The 21,322-nt window shown below is 35.3% G+C and overlaps 1 protein-coding gene across 1 annotated transcript in view; it reads left to right on the top strand.

Moving 5' to 3' along the window:
* Liprin-gamma (liprin protein kazrin) overlaps nucleotides 1-4,665 on the top strand; it is a 183,418-nt gene extending 178,753 nt beyond the window's left edge. Inside the window, exons 18-20 of the mRNA XM_073093171.1 lie at nucleotides 178-289; nucleotides 860-1,161; nucleotides 3,548-4,665. Of these exons, the coding sequence (XP_072949272.1) occupies nucleotides 178-289; nucleotides 860-1,161; nucleotides 3,548-3,689 (556 nt within the window). The 3' untranslated portion in view covers nucleotides 3,690-4,665. The remainder of the gene's footprint in view (nucleotides 1-177; nucleotides 290-859; nucleotides 1,162-3,547) is intronic.
* Nucleotides 4,666-21,322: the final 16,657 nt, after the last annotated feature.

The following is a 21,322-nucleotide window of genomic DNA, read 5'->3' as shown; positions in this document are numbered from 1 at the left end:
GTGTATAGAATTTGCATGTCAGCTTTTTGTGTTAGCAGATGGAAAGTACTCGTATAGTGCAAATTTGAGGGACTAAATATGACGATAAACATGCTGGCTGCTGCCTGGCTTCTGTGAAGCAAACTCAAATTTGTACATTTTTGAAGTATGATCAAAATAACAACAATATACTTTCAGGAACATGTTCGGCCATCAGATAAGAATGTTGGGTAGACCATTCTCGAGATCGGTTGCGACCGGATTGCCGGGGATCGATTTCAATGCAGATTCAAGGAGGCACAGCTTGAGGGTAAAATTACACATACGTCTAGACACCGTAGCGTTTAGTAATTAGATCTGTTATCTAATACGGGCAATCTTTCCCTTAGTTTAATGGATTTGAAGCAGTTTGTAAACTGAAACGTAGATAGGTGAAAGGAGCCTTATTGGATTTCTTTACTTTAACGAGTTTATGTAGATGATAACTTGAACTTACAATTAAGATAGTAAAGAATTAAACAGTTATTTTAATTATTTAAAAATGTTACAAAATTTTCAAGTGGTTTAATATTGAAAGTATCTTCGTGAAGAAACCTATGCTCTTGTGAGTTCTCTATATCTTATAAAAATGTTTGGAAGTTTAACAATTCGCATTTTGCTAATATGCGTGTTTTCTTATTCTAAGAGAAGACCTTTTCCCAGTAGTGAGACAATTAGCTTACAGTCCATGTAATTGTAAGTTATCACTGTCGCCTATATCTATGCCCAACTCGATGTAGAACACGTTTAACCTGAAGCCGATTACAGATCCGTTACCACTGAGGTCTAAGACGGTCGATATATTAAATCCTCTTAACTAATATCAGTCGTCACTCAACAGGGCTCAATCAGCCGAGCTTTGGGCGTCTTAAAGCCGAAACACGACCGGACGTCTCCGTCCAGCTCCAGCGAGAGCTCTAGCGTACTGAGCCTCACCGCACCGACTTACCAGATGACGTATTCACCGCCAATCGCCGTGAGGACATTATCCCAGCTGAGCATGACGTATGCGCCGCCGCCAACACTGCAAGAGTACGAGCCGATATACACGCCGCTATCGCTGTATTCCCAGTCGAGTGTGTCGACCCGAGATAGCCTGCAGCGGTTGAACGATGTGAGGGATAGCGCTAGCATTATGCACAGGTAATTTTAAAGGTTTTTTAAAAGTAAATGGTGCAATATTAAAATATGCAGCTAGTAGTAAATAGGTATTCGACGTTATCGTCATATTCGCAGTCGAGTGTGTCGACCCGAGATATCCGTCAGCGGTTGCACGATGTGAGGGATAACGCTAGCATTATGCACAGGTAATTTAAAATTTGCTATTGTACTTCAAAAGTGAATGCTGTAATATTGAAATGTACAGCTACGTCATATTCCCTGTTGGATGAATTGTGTAGAGATAACCTTCAGCGGTTGAACGATGTGAGAGATAGCGCAAGTATTATGCATAGGTAATATCAAAATTTGTTATTTAACTTTAAAAATCAATGCTGCAATATTAAATGTGCAGTTACGAGTAAATAGGTACTCGACGCTATCGTCATATTCCCAGTTGAGCGTATCGAATTAAAATAACCTTCAGCGGTTGAATGATGTGAGGGATAGCCCAAGTATTATGCATAGGTAATATCAAAATTTGTTATTCAACTTTAAAAATGAATGCTTCAATATTAGTTACGAGTAAATACTCGCTGCTATCGTCATATTCCCAGTTGAGTGTGTCGAATTAAGATAGCCTTTAGCGGTTGGATGATGCGGGGGATGGCGTCAACATTATACACAGGCAAATAGAAAATCTACTAATATTGTATTAAAAATTAATGTTGCTATAAAATTTACACATACGATCATGATTTACCAACTAGCGTTATATTCCCTGTAGTCAGTAGTCAGCATTGTAAGAAAAATCTCTAGTTATTGAACAACGGAAAAGGCGACATCAATATTAAGCCCAATTAATTTGTAAAATCTCATGTATTATTAAACATTGAACCTGCAATGTAATGCAATAGCACCAATACATAAATAATAATGTACAATATTTTAAAAATCTACATTTCTGTAGGTACAAATTAGTCGCTATCAAAATGTAAATTTGTATACTTGCCGCTATCGCAGAATTCTCGGTAGAGTATATCGACTAGGTATTGTTTTCAGCGGTTTATCTACGCGGGCACTTAACCACCCACTTTACCACCACCAACTTTAAATTGTATGCAGGCTATTTCCGAAACAACTAAATTACTTTTTGATGCAACGTAAATATAGACCAAATGCGGCTATATCAATATTTACTGTAGACTCGGTACAACTGGTAATTATTCAACAATGAACAAATTAAATTGGAAATTTTATCCAAATTAAATCCTTATAGAATTAGTTTTGAACGTCACATCACTGGGTAAATAGGTGCTTTGTTTATGGAAAAAAACTTCAACTCCCCTGTTTTTCTCCGCGATATGTTGTTCCGCATGCAACGTTATTAAAGATCTCAGATTTATTTCAATTGAGCTGAGAATACATCTTTATTTTATGTACATATAAAAATATAGAAAAACAAAAATCCCTCAAACTTAAGATGTCGTTTGATGGGTTGTTTCCTCATCAAAAAGCACTATATTACAATATCAACCCTTGAATATTTAAGTAAAGGGAAAACACTTCGTGCTTTTATGTATGTTTTTCAAACATGTTGTGCCATATAGTAGGAGTACTTACGACAAAAGACAGGCCCATCACGGGAACTTCACTTCAGAACTGTTCAAACTTTGCCTCGTAAACGAGTATCTGAGAACCTTTTTGGCAAAACTTTTGCCGAAGACATCCAAGTGCTAATTTATTAATAGTGAAACCGAAAAAAGGGCAAAGTTTTCGTACAGAAAGGTCTTCTGTAACAATATGAAGCGATTAGGATTATCCCAACATAATATAATAGGGTTATTGCGAAATTATAATAATGCGAATATGAACATTTTCATTAAACCTCCTATTTAGCTCGTTCGCAATTTGCGGTTACCGTTCAATATCCAATCAAAATAGATCGGGTATCGGATGTGTATCGTAATTGATTATTATATTTTGATGCTGCAACGCAATCCCATTACTGGGATAAGTAACTTTATAATGGAAAATAAAGGCTACACTTGCACTACATTTATATGTAAATACAAATGGATTGAAATGAACGATTTCTGTATTATTATTATAAAGATTTATTACACAAAATTAAAATCTTATAAAAGATGTTGCAGTAATACAATTTACGTATTCAGTGGATATTCGTACCTGTAACAATTCTATTGAATTTTTCATTTTGCATTTCAAACTCCTTTGTTCGCTGTGAATAATAAATACTGCACGTTTATGCTAGAGTACAAAATAAACTTCAAAGAGCACATATTAGTATCCATTTACGTGTATACGCTCCCGTGATTAAAAATTCAGAACAAAACCTTTAAAAATTTTAAGGCACTGCCTTAAATCTTTCAGATTTTTAGCATTTTGTTAAGCGAACTAAAACTTGCAGGCACGGCCAGAAGGCAGACCACGCCCACCGGGTGAGCTCACCCTTACCCGCTAAGACTATGGATGACGCGGTCAAACAGAAGAGACACAGACGGGTGAAGAGTATCGGCGATATTAACGCGTGTAGCAAAGCTTCGGTTTAGTTTCTAGTCAATTATCTCCACGTATTATTGTAAACTATTTTGTGACTAGTATTAATGTAAAAGTTACTTTTATGTCTAATTCAGATGAACAAAGGTCGAGATAATGTGTACAATTTAATCAAAATTTTAATGCATGCGATTCGATTTTATGTTGTCAATACAATACAAATTATGATCGTGTATATCTATAGAATAATGTTAATGGAAATATTATTGGGTTTAAGTGTAAGTATCTAGTGTTCTTGTTCTTGAATAATAAATCATAATAACAATTTTCTTAAAATAGGTTCTAATATTTACTATCTAAGGTTGCTCGGGTTTCATATATACATTATTACATACTAAATTTACTATTACATTGTCATATCTTAAATTGCAATTACTACAAACTATTATTGCGAATAGTCATAATTTGCGAAAACGCTCATCGCTTTGGTTCGTCTGAATTAGACTACGCACTACAACTTACTTAATATTATATTTATTTGTACAATAAGCATATCACAAAAGAAATATTTTCGAGACTGAATGAACGTTAATATCATACGAGAGCTCAATTGACTATCGGTTCTTATGGTATTCAGTATTTCAGCTATTTATGTATAAGTATACCAAATATTTTTGAATAAGTTTCTCGATCCCTTATATTTACCATGCTGTATGTACTTGCCGAACACTGTGATACTAAATACTCTCACGCATTAATCAATATAATGCATCTTTTGATATAAATATTAGTCAATTTATACAAGTAAATAAATATTATAATGACTTAAGCTAACCAAATCGAGCTTCGACCTTTGATATGTAATTGTTGATTTTAATTTATTTTGTTGTTTTGTTGTAATGATTTCATTGATTTCTTAACTTATATAAATTGCGTTATTTTATTATTTACAATATTATTATGTATTACTTTGTGATAATTTCTAGTTACCAATGATTAAATACGTATCAAACATCGGAAATAAAACAGTGTAATGATGAAAGATTTGTTTTATTTGTAAATTTGAATACCTATGAATATTAAGTGATGCTCATACGTAATTCATTAAAATACATTATTCAGTAAATAGTTAACATATAATAGCTTTCAGCTCAATTTTGTTTTTAGTTAATCTTCAGAGTATTCAGATGTATTTCACGTCACAATGATGTCACGAAAGATTAACGTACCTACTAAAATAATGACAGAAGAGGAAATGAAAAAAAGTCGAGATAGAATTTACAAGCATACCATTTATTTAAAAAAAAAAGCTCCACAAGAGAAAGACATCAATTAGGACTAGGATATTTAGTGAAATATTTTTCAAGACATCAAAAAAACAAAAACATGTAATGTTAACCGATCCCGGGTACAAATGCTGAAAGCACATTTTAAAAACTATAAAACTAGATGCGCTAAGAGCTCGTTGGCAATTGTTTTCGCTATCCAGAACAAGTATCTACATCGCAGTAGCAATACAAGTTATCGTCGGACTTCTGAAGATGACGTTAATGATACCTTATTACTTCGAACTACTTTCTGTTCTTACAGTTTACTGCCATTGTTACGTACGCTACGTTGGACTGCTAAACTTGTATCGTCGGCAAGTTTTAGGGGGAGAATCATTGATTCTGATGCTTAGATGTTGTTTGAGTCCATGTGAACAAAATAGGCACGTACGTACCTTACAAATAATTGTTAAAAGAATAAACGAGCTTGTGTTCATTGGATCGGTATTTTCTGGTTTGGAAAGCAAAGTTTAAGGAGTAGTTTCAAGTAGAACAAGTCCAACATTTGGTTATAATTGATCATAGATTAGACAGCTACATAGCTAACAGTAGCCTATTTACACAGTTAACAGCTGGACTGCAGACCGACCTTAATAAAAAACAATTGGTGTGGCTCTACATCGCAACTTAGCGCCATCCGTCATACGAGAACCGGCGCATAACTTAACAGTACCCTTACCATGATTTTTCAAAACATCCCACAATTTTACGTTACGTTTACTCAATCCATTATTCTGTTTCGTTTACTTTAGAAGACTGAGCAAATGTAACAATAAGTAAGTGCTCAAGTTTTTTTGTCTGCCTCACATGTTCGCAAAAAAGAAAGAAAAAATAAAGCGCCATTTTGTCATTTTAGACATTTAATGTTACGTTACTGACACTATAGTCCTGAAACAATCCGCTAGGCGCACTGATTGGAAATTGTATGAGCAATACGTAAACAAATACCAACACAGTCATATTTGTCAAAACATTAAAACTCAAGGTAAGGGTACTGGTGGGCGAGACAAGTGAGGCGCATTGTCACCTGATTCGGATACAGAGAAGTGGGCCAAATTTAACTTGCAAGATTTGACCAGAAATAAAACATACATACATACAACATTGCAAGGAAAGCTTGTAAACATTAGAATAAAATATATTCATCATCAAACAAGAAAAAATAGTATTCTACTTGAACATAAAGTTCAAGTAGAATACTATTATTATTTATTAGGTGGTAGAACCCTTTGTGGGTCGACTCCGGCGGCACCACCGCTACATCTATTTCTACCTAATAACAGCAGCGTTAAGCGCTGCTGTGTTCCGTTTTGAAGGGTGTGGTAAGGGAGACATACTTTTCCGAGGCGATCCAGCTTAGTCCTCAGGGGTAGTGGCGCATCTGTGACCGACCTCAGTTAGGAATATCTAATCCTATCTGGGGTTGATTACAGATGTCCATGGGCGGCAGTAGCCACTTACCATCAGGTGGACTGCATGCTCGTCTGCTACTCCTATATTATTATAAAAAAAAATAGTTCTTACTGCTGCGTATGAACCTACAAATGCCAATAGAATATATTCCGACAATATGCTACATTGTTTGGTTAATACACCTATTGGTCTACTTGTATTAATTTAACAAATAAAAAACTTATCGACGACTATATTTAGCTCATTTAAACGTTCGTGTAATCCCATTGGTACGCATGACGATAACTATCTTATGATAGCACGCAGTCTAACAGGTTAACGTGCCCTACGACATGCCACTAATGGCTAATCCTTGAATGATTGATCGCTCAGTGTTTCATTGTTTACGAGAAAATAGGTAACAATCTAACAATGGCCTATTCTTAGTCGACATTACCTTGTGAATAATTTCAGCTATAATTAATTATGCTATAATTAGATGAAATGTCTGTTTCTTTTTCATTGAGAAAAATGATGTAGTGAACGAATATAGTCCTCCTAATGGTAAGTGGCAACTGTCGTTTTGGACAATCAATATCATATAGGATTGGAGTCCTGAGATAGACCAACAGATACATTGCTAAACTTGAAGACTAAGTTAATGCGTCGTGCAAGTGTCAGTTCGATCGTGTAAGGGTGAGGTACCCACAGCCGAACACAGAAGCAACAAAGTTATAAGGCAAAAGAAGTAACACTCTTTCTCTAAATACTATGTAAATAAATAGGGCAATCTTTAATTGTCACGTTTTAATTAAGTGCAAACATATCGGTCACCTTCCAAACCATAATAAAATAAGAAAACGTCCAGAAAAATAATCAAGAAAATAGCTCTGGCCCATTTCTCAGCCATATTATGACAGCGTATGTATTTAATATCTACGTAATGGAGTCCCATATCCAAGAATGGATGTCGTTTGGCGCCGCACGCAAACATCTGAATGTGATCATACTGATATGACCGTGTATGTGCGTGGAATTAGAAATATGTTATTAAAAGTACCTACGTCATGTTAATACAGTCTTTAGTACAGGGAACAGAAGGTAATGGAAACGATATTGTGTAGTTACAGCGAAAGTCTTTAATAAACCTTTGTATCTTTGCCATTATACCTATTTGCAATGAAATGGTCATTATGTGTGTTGATGGTGTAAAATATATCTTCCTTTTAAATTTTTCCTTAATTTATATTCCTTTCCTAAGCATAGAACATCTGCTTTTAAACGAGAAAGATTAAGGACTATCTAACATGCTAGACTAAGGCTGAAACGCTTAAGCCTCTTTGTACATGATTTTAGGTTAATATCATCGCAGAATGGATACATTTCAATATGTAACGATTATTCACGTTACATTATTTTGTCATTATTTCGACCTAATTGTATGGATCGTGGTTACGGCGAAACTAATATTACTGTATCATGACTTATTCATATGAGCAGTACCTACGTATGTAATATCGTTTGTTGTTGGTGATTATTGTTGATTATAAAATGCAAAAGAGAATCATACAATTTAAATTAAAAAAAGTTAAATAAAAAGTGGAAAGAGTGAATCAGCAAACTTGACGGCAAAATGTAAAGTAATAAGATGTCACTGTGTGTCAGAACACTGTAGAGTATCGATACAGCGTTATTGTACTTTATCGCTTTCCTTGCAATATGTTCTACACTTGCACGAAATAACTGTCAATGCTGCACTTACAACTTGCAAGAAAATTCTGCCACCACATTTCAATTTTAAAAATGTTACCTGGGGGTGGAGGGAATGGAGAGAGTCGATCTGAAGATCGTCCACAATCACCGATGTCATGCATTGACAGCCATCGTCGGCCGATCTATGATAGTTAATATATTAAGATGCTTGATGTATGCAAAAAAAAATTGCGAAGTTCAAAAGCAAAATAAAATTTAAAAAATGCGGTCTTCTCCTATTATCTTTTACTAATCTTTTAAATAATGCGTCATTGATACCGTGCAAATATTGAAACTACTGAACCGATTTAAACAGATTTTTTTATATAAAATTAAAGAATCGACTGAAAGACATTCTAGATCAGATAGTTATTAATATCAAGAGTTACTGTGTAAAATATTGAATAATTATGCGCTCGCGAATGCACGAGAACAAAACGAAAGTTTGTAAATAAAGTATTCATTTCATTAACAAGGATCTTTTTAACATTGCCTAGTTAGTTTCACGTTTCTATCCTATTCACTCCGACACAACGCTTTTCCTGCATAGTTTTACTTCACAGAACCGAGTTGACCTAATGAATGAAGTTAAAAAGTTTATTTTGTTGAAGTTAGTTTTGTTTGCCCGTTTACAATACGTCTAGTTAGCGTTCTTCAACTCACCGGGATTGTGCGAGACTAGGTAGACATTGTTTTTCAAATATCATAGCAACTTTGCTCATAAAATTCTTGTTATTAAGTGTTTTAACATTTTTAGAATAACTTGAGTTTCTGTATATATTTTTCATGCGGGTATTTTTACCCACATGGGTATTTGTATAACTTAATATCATGTTTTTGACTTTAGAACTTGTAGGCAGGTATCTACACACTCTACATGGCAAAAAAAGTTAAAATAACTTCAATGAAGAAACCTACCTGTAATTAGCTACTCATATACAGCTTTAGTTAAATCCCTTATTTCAGTTAGGCATCTCGAAAATTTTCTCAATACACCTATCACAGACTAGTACTCGTACGAAACATTTTTCATAATGCTATAGAGGTAACTGTAAAGCTATTTTTGCGTGCTACATATTTTTTACGCCAAAGAGAAGGATCTACACTCTACAGTCTATACTATAAATAGGATTTTGAGTGATGACTACCACAGTACACATCATTAACTTCCGTATCGCTGAGAAAAATCAGAGAGTTATTAGTTACAGTGAATTGAGTTTATCCTGTCATAAGTATGTTAAATACGTATTAGATTCATTTTTGTACTACCCTCAAGTGTATTAACATTTCGTTTAACTGACGGTAAGCAGTTACTATCATGTCTAAGGTCGGTTGAAGTTGCGTAGGTCATCTGAGAATTGAGTTTTTTTCATTATAATATAGGTGTAGCAGACAGTCCACCTGATTGTAAGTGGCTACTACCGCCCATGGACATCTGTAATCAACCCCAGATAGGATTAGATATTCCTACCTGAGGTCGGCCACAGATGCTGCCGCTACCCTTGAGGACTAAGCTGAAACGCCTCGGTAAAGTCTGTCTCCCTTACCACACCCTTCAAACCGGAACACAGCAGCGCCTAACACTGCTATTAGTAGGTAGAAATAGGTGTGGCGCTGGTGCCGCCGAAGTCGAACCACAAAGGGTTCTACCACCTACCACGTTGCAATACCTCGTGTAAGTGTCTCCATTACCATAACTTAAAAACCTAGCGCTTGATGCTTATTCGACACAGGTGTTACTGAGGTGCTTCTGGAATCGAATCAAAAAGATCTTACCTGTAAGTAGATTTATTTTTATTACGTCAGACAATTAAAGATAAATCAATCATTCTCCACTAACAAGTTATAAACCTTCGTACGTTTTATGAAAGAGATATCTGAAATATCAGTACAGTGGATTATAAGTTATAACTTTGATTATATACAAGGTATTAAGGAATATAGGAATACCAAATGCATGCCTCGTCCAGTTCATTAACCTCATTATTACAAATTAATATACAATATTTTGATATTCGTGTTATTACTAAACGCGATTATTTAATTAAAGTTCATTCGCTTATTGTTAATTTATTTTACTTAGCGGTTTTCATCACGATAGTATAGGTTTCATGTTAGAATACATACTTATGTTTAAGTCTGCTCTTTCTGCCTTATAACAGCAGCGTTAAGTTCTGCTGTGTTCTGGTTTGAAGGGTGTGGTAAGGGAGACATACTCTTCCGAGGCGTTCCAGCTTAGTCCTCAGGCGTAGCGGCACATCTGTGGCGGATAAGAATATCTAAACCTATCTGGTGTTGATTACAGATGTCCACGGACGGCAGTAGCCACTGACCATCAGTAGGACTACCATGAGTTTACAAAAGTATTACACGCTAGCGACTGCGTAAAATAAATGTATGAAAAATTGTACAGCGCCTCTGGTGGTTACTCGTAGAACTAAAATCCGTAGTGACGTAACTCGATACGTAAAAAACCTATCGAAATCAAATCGCTAGCGAATGTCATTATGATCTATTGCCATACAAATTCGGTCCCATGAGTCATTAATTTGACAGACGTTGTCAAGAAATACCGTAACGATAGTAGTTATGTTATTCACTAGCAAAATGACAATAGTTTTCTATTTACCATTTCTATAGTGGCGTTTCTATGCCAACTCATGGTAATGCTACAGATGGACTGGCATGCTCCTACTGCTACTCCTATATTATAAAAAAGTTTGCTCTTTTTATAACTGAACTATACAGGGTGAATCTCCATAAAGTGCACATATTGAAACAGGTAAAATTAAACCGCATTTTGTCGACAAAAAAAATAAAAAAAATAATAATTTTTTTTTTTAATTTTTTTTATATTTTTTTTGTCGACAAAATGCGGTTTAATTTTACCTGTTTCAATATGTGCACTTTATGGAGATTCACCCTGTATAGCAGAGTATAGCGCAGTATTGCAACAACAACAATTGCTGTTGAAACTTTAATGTTTCAATAGTTAGCGTATGTAGTACCTACTTAGAACAACTCTAACATCGGAATACAACCAGCAAACAATTTAAATTGGTGGATATGGGAGCATACAACACGAGTTATTTAACGTAACCGTACATATAGACGAATTTTAAAAAATGTCCCCTAAGGGGACTTAATCTGAAAAAAATTTTAGCTAAAGAACTAAAATAAGATGACTGAAAAGAAAGTCTGAAAAGTAACATTACTTAATGAAAACATGTTTTTTAAAGAGAAATGTGTATTTTAAGTGTAACGTGCATGTCTTTTAAGCTTATGTTGCTAATTTATAATTTTATATCCGTAATAGAGAGATTTTACAAAAATAAAACAAAACAAAACCAAAACATTTTCCAGTTAGTTAAACCTGCAATAAATACAATTTAATGACCTAGAAATATTCCTCCGAGCTACTGAAAACAAACTTTCAGCAAATAGACTCGACGTTTTCATTATTCCAGCGTCTTTCTTTATTAAACGAGACAAAATGGGAGAGGCCTTGTTTTAAAAAGAAATGAACGTAGTCGGGAAACTTCTTGTATTGTAGCTAAGTGTTTTTTTATGAAATTGAAGTTTTAAGGGTCATGCATTTGACCGTTTTGACCATAAAGGTCATTTGATTTTAAATAATTGTCAACAACCTCGAAAAGGAGACCCTTATGCGCCATAAGTTCTTGGACAATGTATCTGTAATTGGGTATGGTTCAGTTTAGTAACTTAAATGTTATGTTCAAAATACTGCCTGTGACAAAATATTTAAACATGAAAAAATATTAAGTTAAGATTAAAAGTAGTTCGCAACAATCCGCTACAAATATGTATGATGGTATATATTTTATACCACCCTCCCTCCCACAAAGGATGCGTTCAGATGCAAAAAAATAATAATATACACCATACATATCACCACCAACACGTGTTTCGCTCTAAAACGGAGCATCATCAGGTAGGACTACCATGAGTTTACAAAAGTATTACTCGCTAGCGACTGCGTAAAATAAATGTATGAAAAATTGTACAGCGCCTCTGGTGGTTACTCGTAGAACTAAAATCCGTAGTGACGTAACTCGATACGTAAAAAACCTATCGAAATCAAATCGCTAGCGAATGTCATTATGATCTATTGTCATACAAATTCGGTCCCATGAGTCATTAATTTGACAGACGTTGTCAAGAAATACCGTAACGATAGTAGTTATGTTATTCACTAGCAAAATGACAATAGTTTTCTATTTACCATTTCTATAGTGGCGTTTCTATGCCAACTCATGGTAATGCTACAGGGTAAGTTGACTCTACGGTTAATCGTTAAGTAAGTGACTTAATAGCATGGATTTCCGCAAAGTAACATAATACAATTAACTGTATAAAAATATATAATATTCCATAGAGCACACGTAGATAAAACACGTGGGTATTCCCTATTTCATTTATTATAAAATGGAACAGTAGTAAAAATGCTACAAGATATAAAATGCTTCTATAGATATTTTAATCGATTATGTCTATGATTATTTTATGTTTATAAGGGAATAGGTTCTTAAATCATTTTTCCCGTACCTTTTAAAAATGCTACACTGTAGGTACATATTTCAAAATTTGTACATTATAATTCTAACCTAAAACATTATACACGTGACCCATACTAATGCTGCCATAACCCGATCACGCGTGACGTTATCGTCGGTTTATGCGAAATAAAATTATCATCGCAGAGAATTTCCATACACATATATTAATATTTCATGAGGTATTACGGGATTATGATATGCAGGGAGATTACGTATGCTATCAGCCGAGCGAGCGCATTTCCGTTTTATGGTCGGCATGCATCCTACATGCCACTGGGAACTAACTCCAACCTCGTAACATACATAACCGACTATCACATGAATATGGTAAAAATGACATTGTCTATACTTTGAAGTTTGTAGGGCGAAAGATGCACGCTTAGAAATCTGAAGCTTATAAGGTTTTTGTTTATAATGTACGAGTAGCAGACGAGCATGCAGTCCATTTGATGATAAGTGGCTACTGCAGCCCATGGACATCTGTAATCAGCCCCAGATAGGATTAGATTCCTATTTGAGGTTGGTCACAGATTCGCCGCTACCCCTGAGAACTAAGCTGGAACGCCTCGGAAAAGTATGTCTCCCTTATCATAGCCTTCAAACCAGAACGCAGCAGCGCTTAACATTGCTGTTATTTGGTAGAAATAGTTGTGGCGTTGGTGCCGCCGGGGTCGAACCACATAGGGTTCTATCACCTTCAATTTAAGTATGATTAATGTGTCATTTTTAATTTATGTTGGTCTTCACCAGCTATTGCTCTCCAGTTATTTGTCTAAATAAAGTGGTATTAAATAAAATTTAAAATCATTTAAAATTAATTATGGAATTATCGCACAATAGTTCAAATAAAACACTCTCACCTTTTACTTAATATTTAAAAAGTTTATCTGAAATATTAAAATATACTACTCGAATTTCAATATAATTTATGTATTCATCAAAATATTTAAAACATTTTAAAAACACATAGCCGACGAGTTTGATAGTGTAATAAAGAATTCTGTTTCAAAAAATGTATACGGGTCCACCTCAAAGAGATTAAATATATACGCCTGTACGGTACTGTTCAAAGCGCATACTCGTATTGTCAAGATTTTTAAACAAAATACATGTATACTCGAAGTTCTACCCCTTATTAGTTAATATATTGTGGATGTCAGTCCCAATGACCCAATTTGTGGTTCGAATCCGGCGGAACCACCGCCACACCTATTTCTGCTTATTAAAAGCAGTGTTTAGTGCTGCTGTGCTCTAATTTGCAGGGTGTTCTAATTGTAAGGGAGACATACTTTGTCAAAGCGTTTCAGCTTAGTCCTCAGGAATAGAGAAGCATTTGTGGCCGACCTTAGGTAGGAATATATAATCGTATCTGAGGTTGATTACAGATGTTCATGGGTGGTAGTAGGTGGACTGCAAGCTCGTCTGCTAGTCTTATATTATACTAGCTGACCCGGCAAACTTTGTACCGCCTCAAAAACTATTTATCAAATATATTTCATTTAAAATATAGCCTATGTTACTCGATAATGTAGCTTTCGAATGGTGAAAGAATTTTTAAAATCGGTCCAGTAGTTTTTGAGCCTATTCATTACAACCAAACAAACAAACAAAGTTTTCCTCTTTATAATATTAGTGTATATACATAAAAAAGGAAATAAATACCTAAATAAATTGTCACCAGTAGTGTGAAAATAATTATATCGCGAATCAGCCATAGCTTACATCAGAGAGACAAGAGTTCTAAAACATAACTTCGTGTAAAGCGCACTCCAGTTTATTTGTGCCGACTTCGAGTCCCTCTTATTTGTACGAAGCCCCGTATTGTCGCTGTAACATTTTCAAACTACGTTTGGTATTGTACCAACATTGTTTAGCGGTTTCATTCTGACACCGCAGTGCAACTATGTTGGATAGATGTTTTGTGTTGCATTATAGGTATAGAAACAATATTGGGAAATTAATAATAAATGTTGCCGCTCACTAAAAAAATAATATTTTTTGGTCGAAGTTGAATCTTTCATTTGCGTAATGTTATGAATGAGGACTTGTAAAAAATCAAAAGGTTAACAAGAAGTAGTGTATCTATAAATTGCTTAAATGAATGTCTATTATACGAGTATATATTCCGCTCATGCACAAAATAAAGAAAGAGCGAAAGTAAAAAGAAATGCAAAAACATTTATTGCCGATAAAATCTATACGCATGTGATACAAGAAACATACGTAACGTTGACAAGGAAATTTCGAAAATATCAAAGATTCTCATCGCTCTGCATACTTAAATGCAACTTCAAAGTCTTTAGGAAATAATCAAAGAAGCAAATAAATCCGTTTACATTAAACAGGACGTCGGTCCACACGGGGTGTTTACTCAGCTCGTAGCGCGGAGTAGCGCTGCGCCCTCAAGCGTAACCGTAAGCGGATGCCACTTGCATGCAGAGCACAGGTTTTTTGTAATTATTTAGCCTTTGCTCCTTCGCTAAGGTGCATCGGGTAGATAACGTAAGAGAATCTTTATTGCTCCATATAAATTCTGTCTATAGAAAAATTATACCATAACGGAGCGAAAGGTACATGGAAATGCCGGCATTTTTAATAACTTTTATTGAACCAAGTCGTAGTTATGTTACATTGCAAATACAATTTAGCCACACTATTAATTGAATAAAAATCTATACAAAATTATGCAAATTAAAAAATATGTATTTAAAAATACACTATAGATTTTCATCGCTGGATGTAGTTAATTGCAACTTCAAAGCCCTGAGAAAATAATCAAAGAAGCAAATAAATCTCTTTACATTAAACAGGACGTCGGTCCACACGGGGTGTTTACTCAGCCCGTAGCGCGGAGTAGCGCTGCGCCCTCAAGCGTAACCGTAAGCGGATGCCACTTGCATGCAGAGCACAGGTTTTTTGTAATTATTTAGCCTTTGCTCCTTCGCTAAGGTGCATCGGGTAGATAACGTAAGAGAATCTTTATTGCTCCATATAAATTCTGTCTATAGAAAAATTATACCATAACGGAGCGAAAGGTACATGGAAATGCCGGCATTTTTAATAACTTTTATTGAACCAAGTCGTAGTTATGTTACATTGCAAATACAATTTAGCCACACTATTAATTGAATAAAAATCGATACAAAATTATGCAAATTAAAAAATATGTATTTAAAAATACACTATAGATTTTCATCGCCGGATGTAGTTAATTGCAACTTCAAAGCCCTGAGAAAATAATCAAAGAAGCAAATAAATCTCTTTACATTAAACAGGACGTCGGTCCACACGGGGTGTTTACTCAGCCCGTAGCGCGGAGTAGCGCTGCGCCCTCAAGCGTAACCGTAAGCGGATGCCACTTGCATGCAGAGCACAGATTGTTTGTAATTATTTAGCCTTTGCTCCTTCGCCAAGGTGCATTGGGTATAAAAGGTAACAAATAAATTAGATATTTATAATGCCCGTTTTTTCAATGACGTGCAATTAGGATTATTAATTTCATATTGAAGCACCGTACAAGACTTTTAAACTTAGTCAGTGTTAACAAATAAGGATAACAAGGCGTCTATGGCCAATTTCAAGAACGTCTCAGTCTGTATATTCTTATAATGCAACTACCACGTCCACCTTACATCCAGCTGTACACTTACTACTTGGTATAAGGTAAATTGCATGCATATTTGCTATTTCCCAAGCGATATTCCAACAAGTAGCTGTGTGAAGAACCTGTACACTACAGAGTTTAATTAATTTACTCATTTTATTTTCCTTGCTTCTAAGAACAAGGGAATCCTTTCGATAATAATCGTAGGAGGATATAAAGCTGTTAAAACATTAAATAAAACATCAGCCCACACGGGGTATTTTCTGAACTGTAGCGTTACACCTACAGCCGTAATTGTAAACACAAGTATTTTCTTTTTGTTTATTATTTTTTGTGTGCCAAAGCTAAGATACATTAAGGCTTCCCAGTTGATATTTGATCTAAAAATGTTGAAGCAAAAAATATCAACAACTTTACTTAGTCTGATGTTTATTAAGAACTGTTGATTATACTATTTTCTTTTCTTAGAGTTATTCAATATCACAACAAAATGTCATGTTTATTATCTATTCCTCAATTCATTTGTCAGCGAGTTCGACCACTAATCACGTGAAACGACCGCAAGGAAGCACCTGAAATACGGCCATCAATCGCTGCAAATACTGATTTTAATTCATGCCTGAACACGAACACTAACTGTAAGGTTGGCACCATCAATATTAAAATATATAATTGACAATAGCTGCAATTATGGCCCACTGTTAGCCACGGGTCTCTTAACAATAAGGAAGATCTTATGTCATGCTCAAACATACTATTCTAAAGCAGATTGATGGTATAAAGCAACAAGCTATGTAAATAGGATACAGATGCTTGTGTGAATTGTAAAAGTGGATTGAAGAGGAATACTACAAATTTGTTTTTACTAATTACTCTAACGTGCTTAAGAAGCATGAAAGCATAAAATTTTGACACTAGAGGTTTCCCATCCAAGTACTAGCCGCGCTTGAAGTATTATAAAAAACCGACTACTTAAAAATACCTATGTTAATTACTCCCAAAATTAAGAATAATCCAACGACACTTATGTTCAAATGCATCCAAAAAAAAGAAAAGAAAAAAATATTTAAGTAATAAAGGCCAAAATAAAATAACGGCCCAAAATGTTACTTGTGACTATTAATACTACTAAGTAATGGTAACATTATCAGATTAAACCCAATAACATCATTAAATTAAACTCGACGGCTTATGTAGTTATCCACTTACTCCGTATTTAACTATTTAATCAAGATCACATATAGTAAACTCGACGTCAAACGCAAAGCCACAGCCAAAACCGCTTATGCTTTATAAAAGCAATGTACCTAGTTTATAACGTGTCTATGTTGACTAAATAGTTTCTTAAAACATAAGTACATAAGACATGAAATTATTTTTGTAGTAGCTATTGAAGATGGTAGAACTCTGTGGTTCGATTCCGGCGGCACCATCGGCACACCTATTTCTGCCTAATAACAGCAGTGTTAAACCCTGCTGTGTTCTGGTTTGAAGGGTGTGGTAAGAGAGAGATATTTATCCGAGGCATTCCAACTTAGTCCTTAGGGCGGCGCATTTGTGGTCGACCTCAGGTAGGAATCTAATCTTTTCTTGTGTTATTACAAATGTCATCTGCGGCAGTAGCGACTCTGTCTACCTACCACTCTCTGGCTACTGTTATATTATAAAAAAAACTCATGTACTTAATAATGATTTAAAAATCCTTCTTTATTTAACCCAACATATGCTCAAAAATATTACTCTGTTTTAGGAATATAAAATAGATCTAGTCTTCCATCGTCCATCCCATTTCCATTACGTTACCAAACGTTAAAACTATCATTAAAAACACTATTCCGTGCAAAGTTCAAGTTGCTAACCCTACAAGTGACATTTGCATGGCAATTAGAACGGGCGCCGAGGCCGAATTACCATTTCAATTGTTGTGAGAGAGCCCACTGCACTCTAACACTCCTTCGAACAACACCCCTTTCGCTAACTGAAATCCTGGTATAAGAGGCATGATGACATTGTTAAAGAACCAAGGAATAATTTTATAAAGTGTGAAAAAATATGTTTAAAGGATTCTAAAAATGAGTTTAAGATTAATTATATTTTCAATGGAATTTAATAAAGCAGTCGGTCAAGTTGTCTGAAACGCTAATCGGAGCGAATGGTATCATACCTCGATTGTATTACGTATCATGAAATTATCTAAGCGTCGAGGCGTGACGTCATTAGCGAACGCGAGTGTTTTCACGCTTAATTAAAAATAGGTAGAAAATAATGCTATTAAATGACTTACAACTCAATTTATATCCGAAATAATATCATTTTAGTAAACGGTAGACGTGTTCCTCCATTAAGTAATTCAAAATCTATTATCATGCCCATTTTGAAATTCTTTAAACCTCCCTAGTGAAGCGTATCGAATTAGAAAAAGGTAAACAAAAGTGAACCTCACTATAAAGCTTCACTGAATAAGCCGAGCTTTAGGAAAATTGTATGCACGAATCCTTAAAGCGCAATTTTATTCGGTTAATGGAAAAATGGTGAACGCTATTCTCAGATTAGAGGCGAATCCATAGTTTTTTACCGGAAAAAGGCGACTGACTGCAATCTAACGTTTACGGAGTGGGTTCGAAATTATGTGATATTTTTTATTTTTTATTAGCTACTACTTTTTAAGGTAATTCTTCAGGTTAATTCTTCAAAGTTCGACTATAGCGACAATCACCACTCATTTTTCTACCCAGTTACGACAATGTTAAGCGCTAACGTATTAAATATTATAAGGTGTAGATAGATCCCAATTTAGTATTAGGTCCCAGTTTAGTGTTCATAAATAATACAGCATCTGTGACCGACATCAGGGTGGGATTCCGACCCTATTCAAGGGCAAAAGTGTTCATGGGCAGTAGGGATCACTTGACATAAGATTGCGTCCTGGGTTGCTTCCTTAAAAAATATTTTAGATGGCAGAAACAAACAAGAATGAAGTCGATCTGCTGTCGAGTAATGGTTATAAATAATGAGGACATGACAAAATCCAAATAGGGCCAGAGTCCTCCTGCTTATTTTGTTTTAATTTTTTTTTATTTTGCTACCACTGATGACTTATGTAGAATGATATGCATTAGTCATTTAAGTACCCCTAATATAGATACGTGCTTCACACGCATGTAATACTTCTTGTACCTTCTTTTTTTTTTCTCGAGGGGGAAACCTTCAAAAGGTACCCGACGACGTGGGAGCGACGCTGGGTTATGTGGGATTTTTACTGCACTAAAACCCCCCCGGTGGCCGTCCTCAACGCTTGTTGGAGAACTCCGGGATCTCCAACGGAACACAACCGGAGCCCTCCAAGCGCGATGCCCAACGGGCTCTACCCTGGCGGAACAGTTTTCGCTCCTCCCACCCCATGTAGTGTTTACAACGGTATGCGACCACACATACCACCGTCCTTCCCGGGGTCGCTTGTTGGACGGTTCGAGCTCCCACTATTGTCGCCCGCAACCCCGGAAGCCCCCCTTTTAGTCGCCTCCTACGACAGGCAGGGGATACCGTGGCCCTATTCTAGTCCCAGAACTACAGGGACAATACTTCTTGTATTGTCCCTGTAGAGTATAGTTATACCCACAAACAGTATAGTTTTTCGTAATATATTCATGATTCGGATAAAACTACAATACCCACGTGGTCACCATGGCGCTCAACGGCCCTGGCGAATTCCCGCTATTATAATATTCATGTATTATCGGATTACACGTGATTATCAAAGGAATATTTTTAGAGAAAAATACTTTTATACCACACCTATTTCGGCCTGACAACAGCAGTGGTAAGCGATGCTATGTTCTGTTTGAAGGGCGTAGTAAGGGAGACATACTTTTCCAAGTCGTTTCAGCTTATTCGTCAGGGGTAGCGGCGCATGTGTGGCCTCAGATAGGCAATCCTATCGGCAATAGCCACTTACCATCAGGTGGACTGCATGCTCATCTGCTACTTATATATAATAAAAAAACTTCCAGTAATATCAAAATGCTATATTACCAATATATATACCAGGTACGTAGGATAACTTAAAACTTGATTTATATAATATGGAATTCATCAGATTATATTCATTTCCTTCAATTGATAATAAAATATGATAATAAATATTGTGTTTTTAAAGGTTTTACTGAGAGCGATTGTCGGTTTTTCCACGTCATTAGTAATGAGAAACCTTAAGTAACTTTTCTAATACTAAAAGATAAATATTTTTGCGTGTATACATTATTAAGTATGACTAATTAATTTCAGTTTTGTTTCTACAGGTAAAGTGTCAAACTTGTCTAACTTTTGTCTTTTAATATTTAAATATGTTTTGACGGCTCTTTTGATTTGAGAAGTTGATCTATGTACCATGTATGTATTAAAAATGTGTTGAATTATGTACCATGTATGTATTATAAATAATGTCTACGTGTCACACATTTTCTAAGTGTTTGGAATTAAATTTCGTCCATGTAAATAAGGACACATTTTGACTACTGTAATTGCATAGATACTCACATATTCCATTTTTTATGACTTTTTCATTTCTGGCAATTTTCCTTTTGACTTACTATGTAGTGTAGGCAGTGTGCTGAACAATAACGAAACGAAAATGGAAAACAAGTATAACTTGTTACAAAAGTTACTCCAAACATCTACGCGAATAGTTCATCCGAACATCTTGCGAAGTCTGCTCCATGGATTTCTGAAGTTAGGCTTAGGAATATCACGTAGCGAGGAAAGTTTTTCTTATTATAACAACACGGCGACGATGAGAATTATTCCTGTACGTGGTGTAAAACATCGAATGAGACGTGACGTGAGATTAGGCGGCGTACTCAGATAAATATATATATAAATTGACATGTTGTAACCGTTAAGGATTATTATTGTTACATTTATCGAAAGTTCTACCAATACGCACTTGGCAAGCGCGATGGACAATGGCTTAATCCTTCTAAGAGATATGAGAGGAGATCCGTGCCCAGCAGTGGGAGAGTAATGGGTTGACGATG

This window comes from Epargyreus clarus, unplaced genomic scaffold (genome assembly GCF_041222505.1).
Source record: "Epargyreus clarus isolate Ecla_fem2 unplaced genomic scaffold, WU_Ecla_fem_2.2 ptg000004l, whole genome shotgun sequence".
Taxonomy (NCBI): Eukaryota; Metazoa; Arthropoda; class Insecta; order Lepidoptera; family Hesperiidae; genus Epargyreus; species Epargyreus clarus.
The sequence above is the reverse complement of the archived record's forward strand: the minus strand, read 5'-3'. Positions and strand labels throughout refer to the sequence as shown.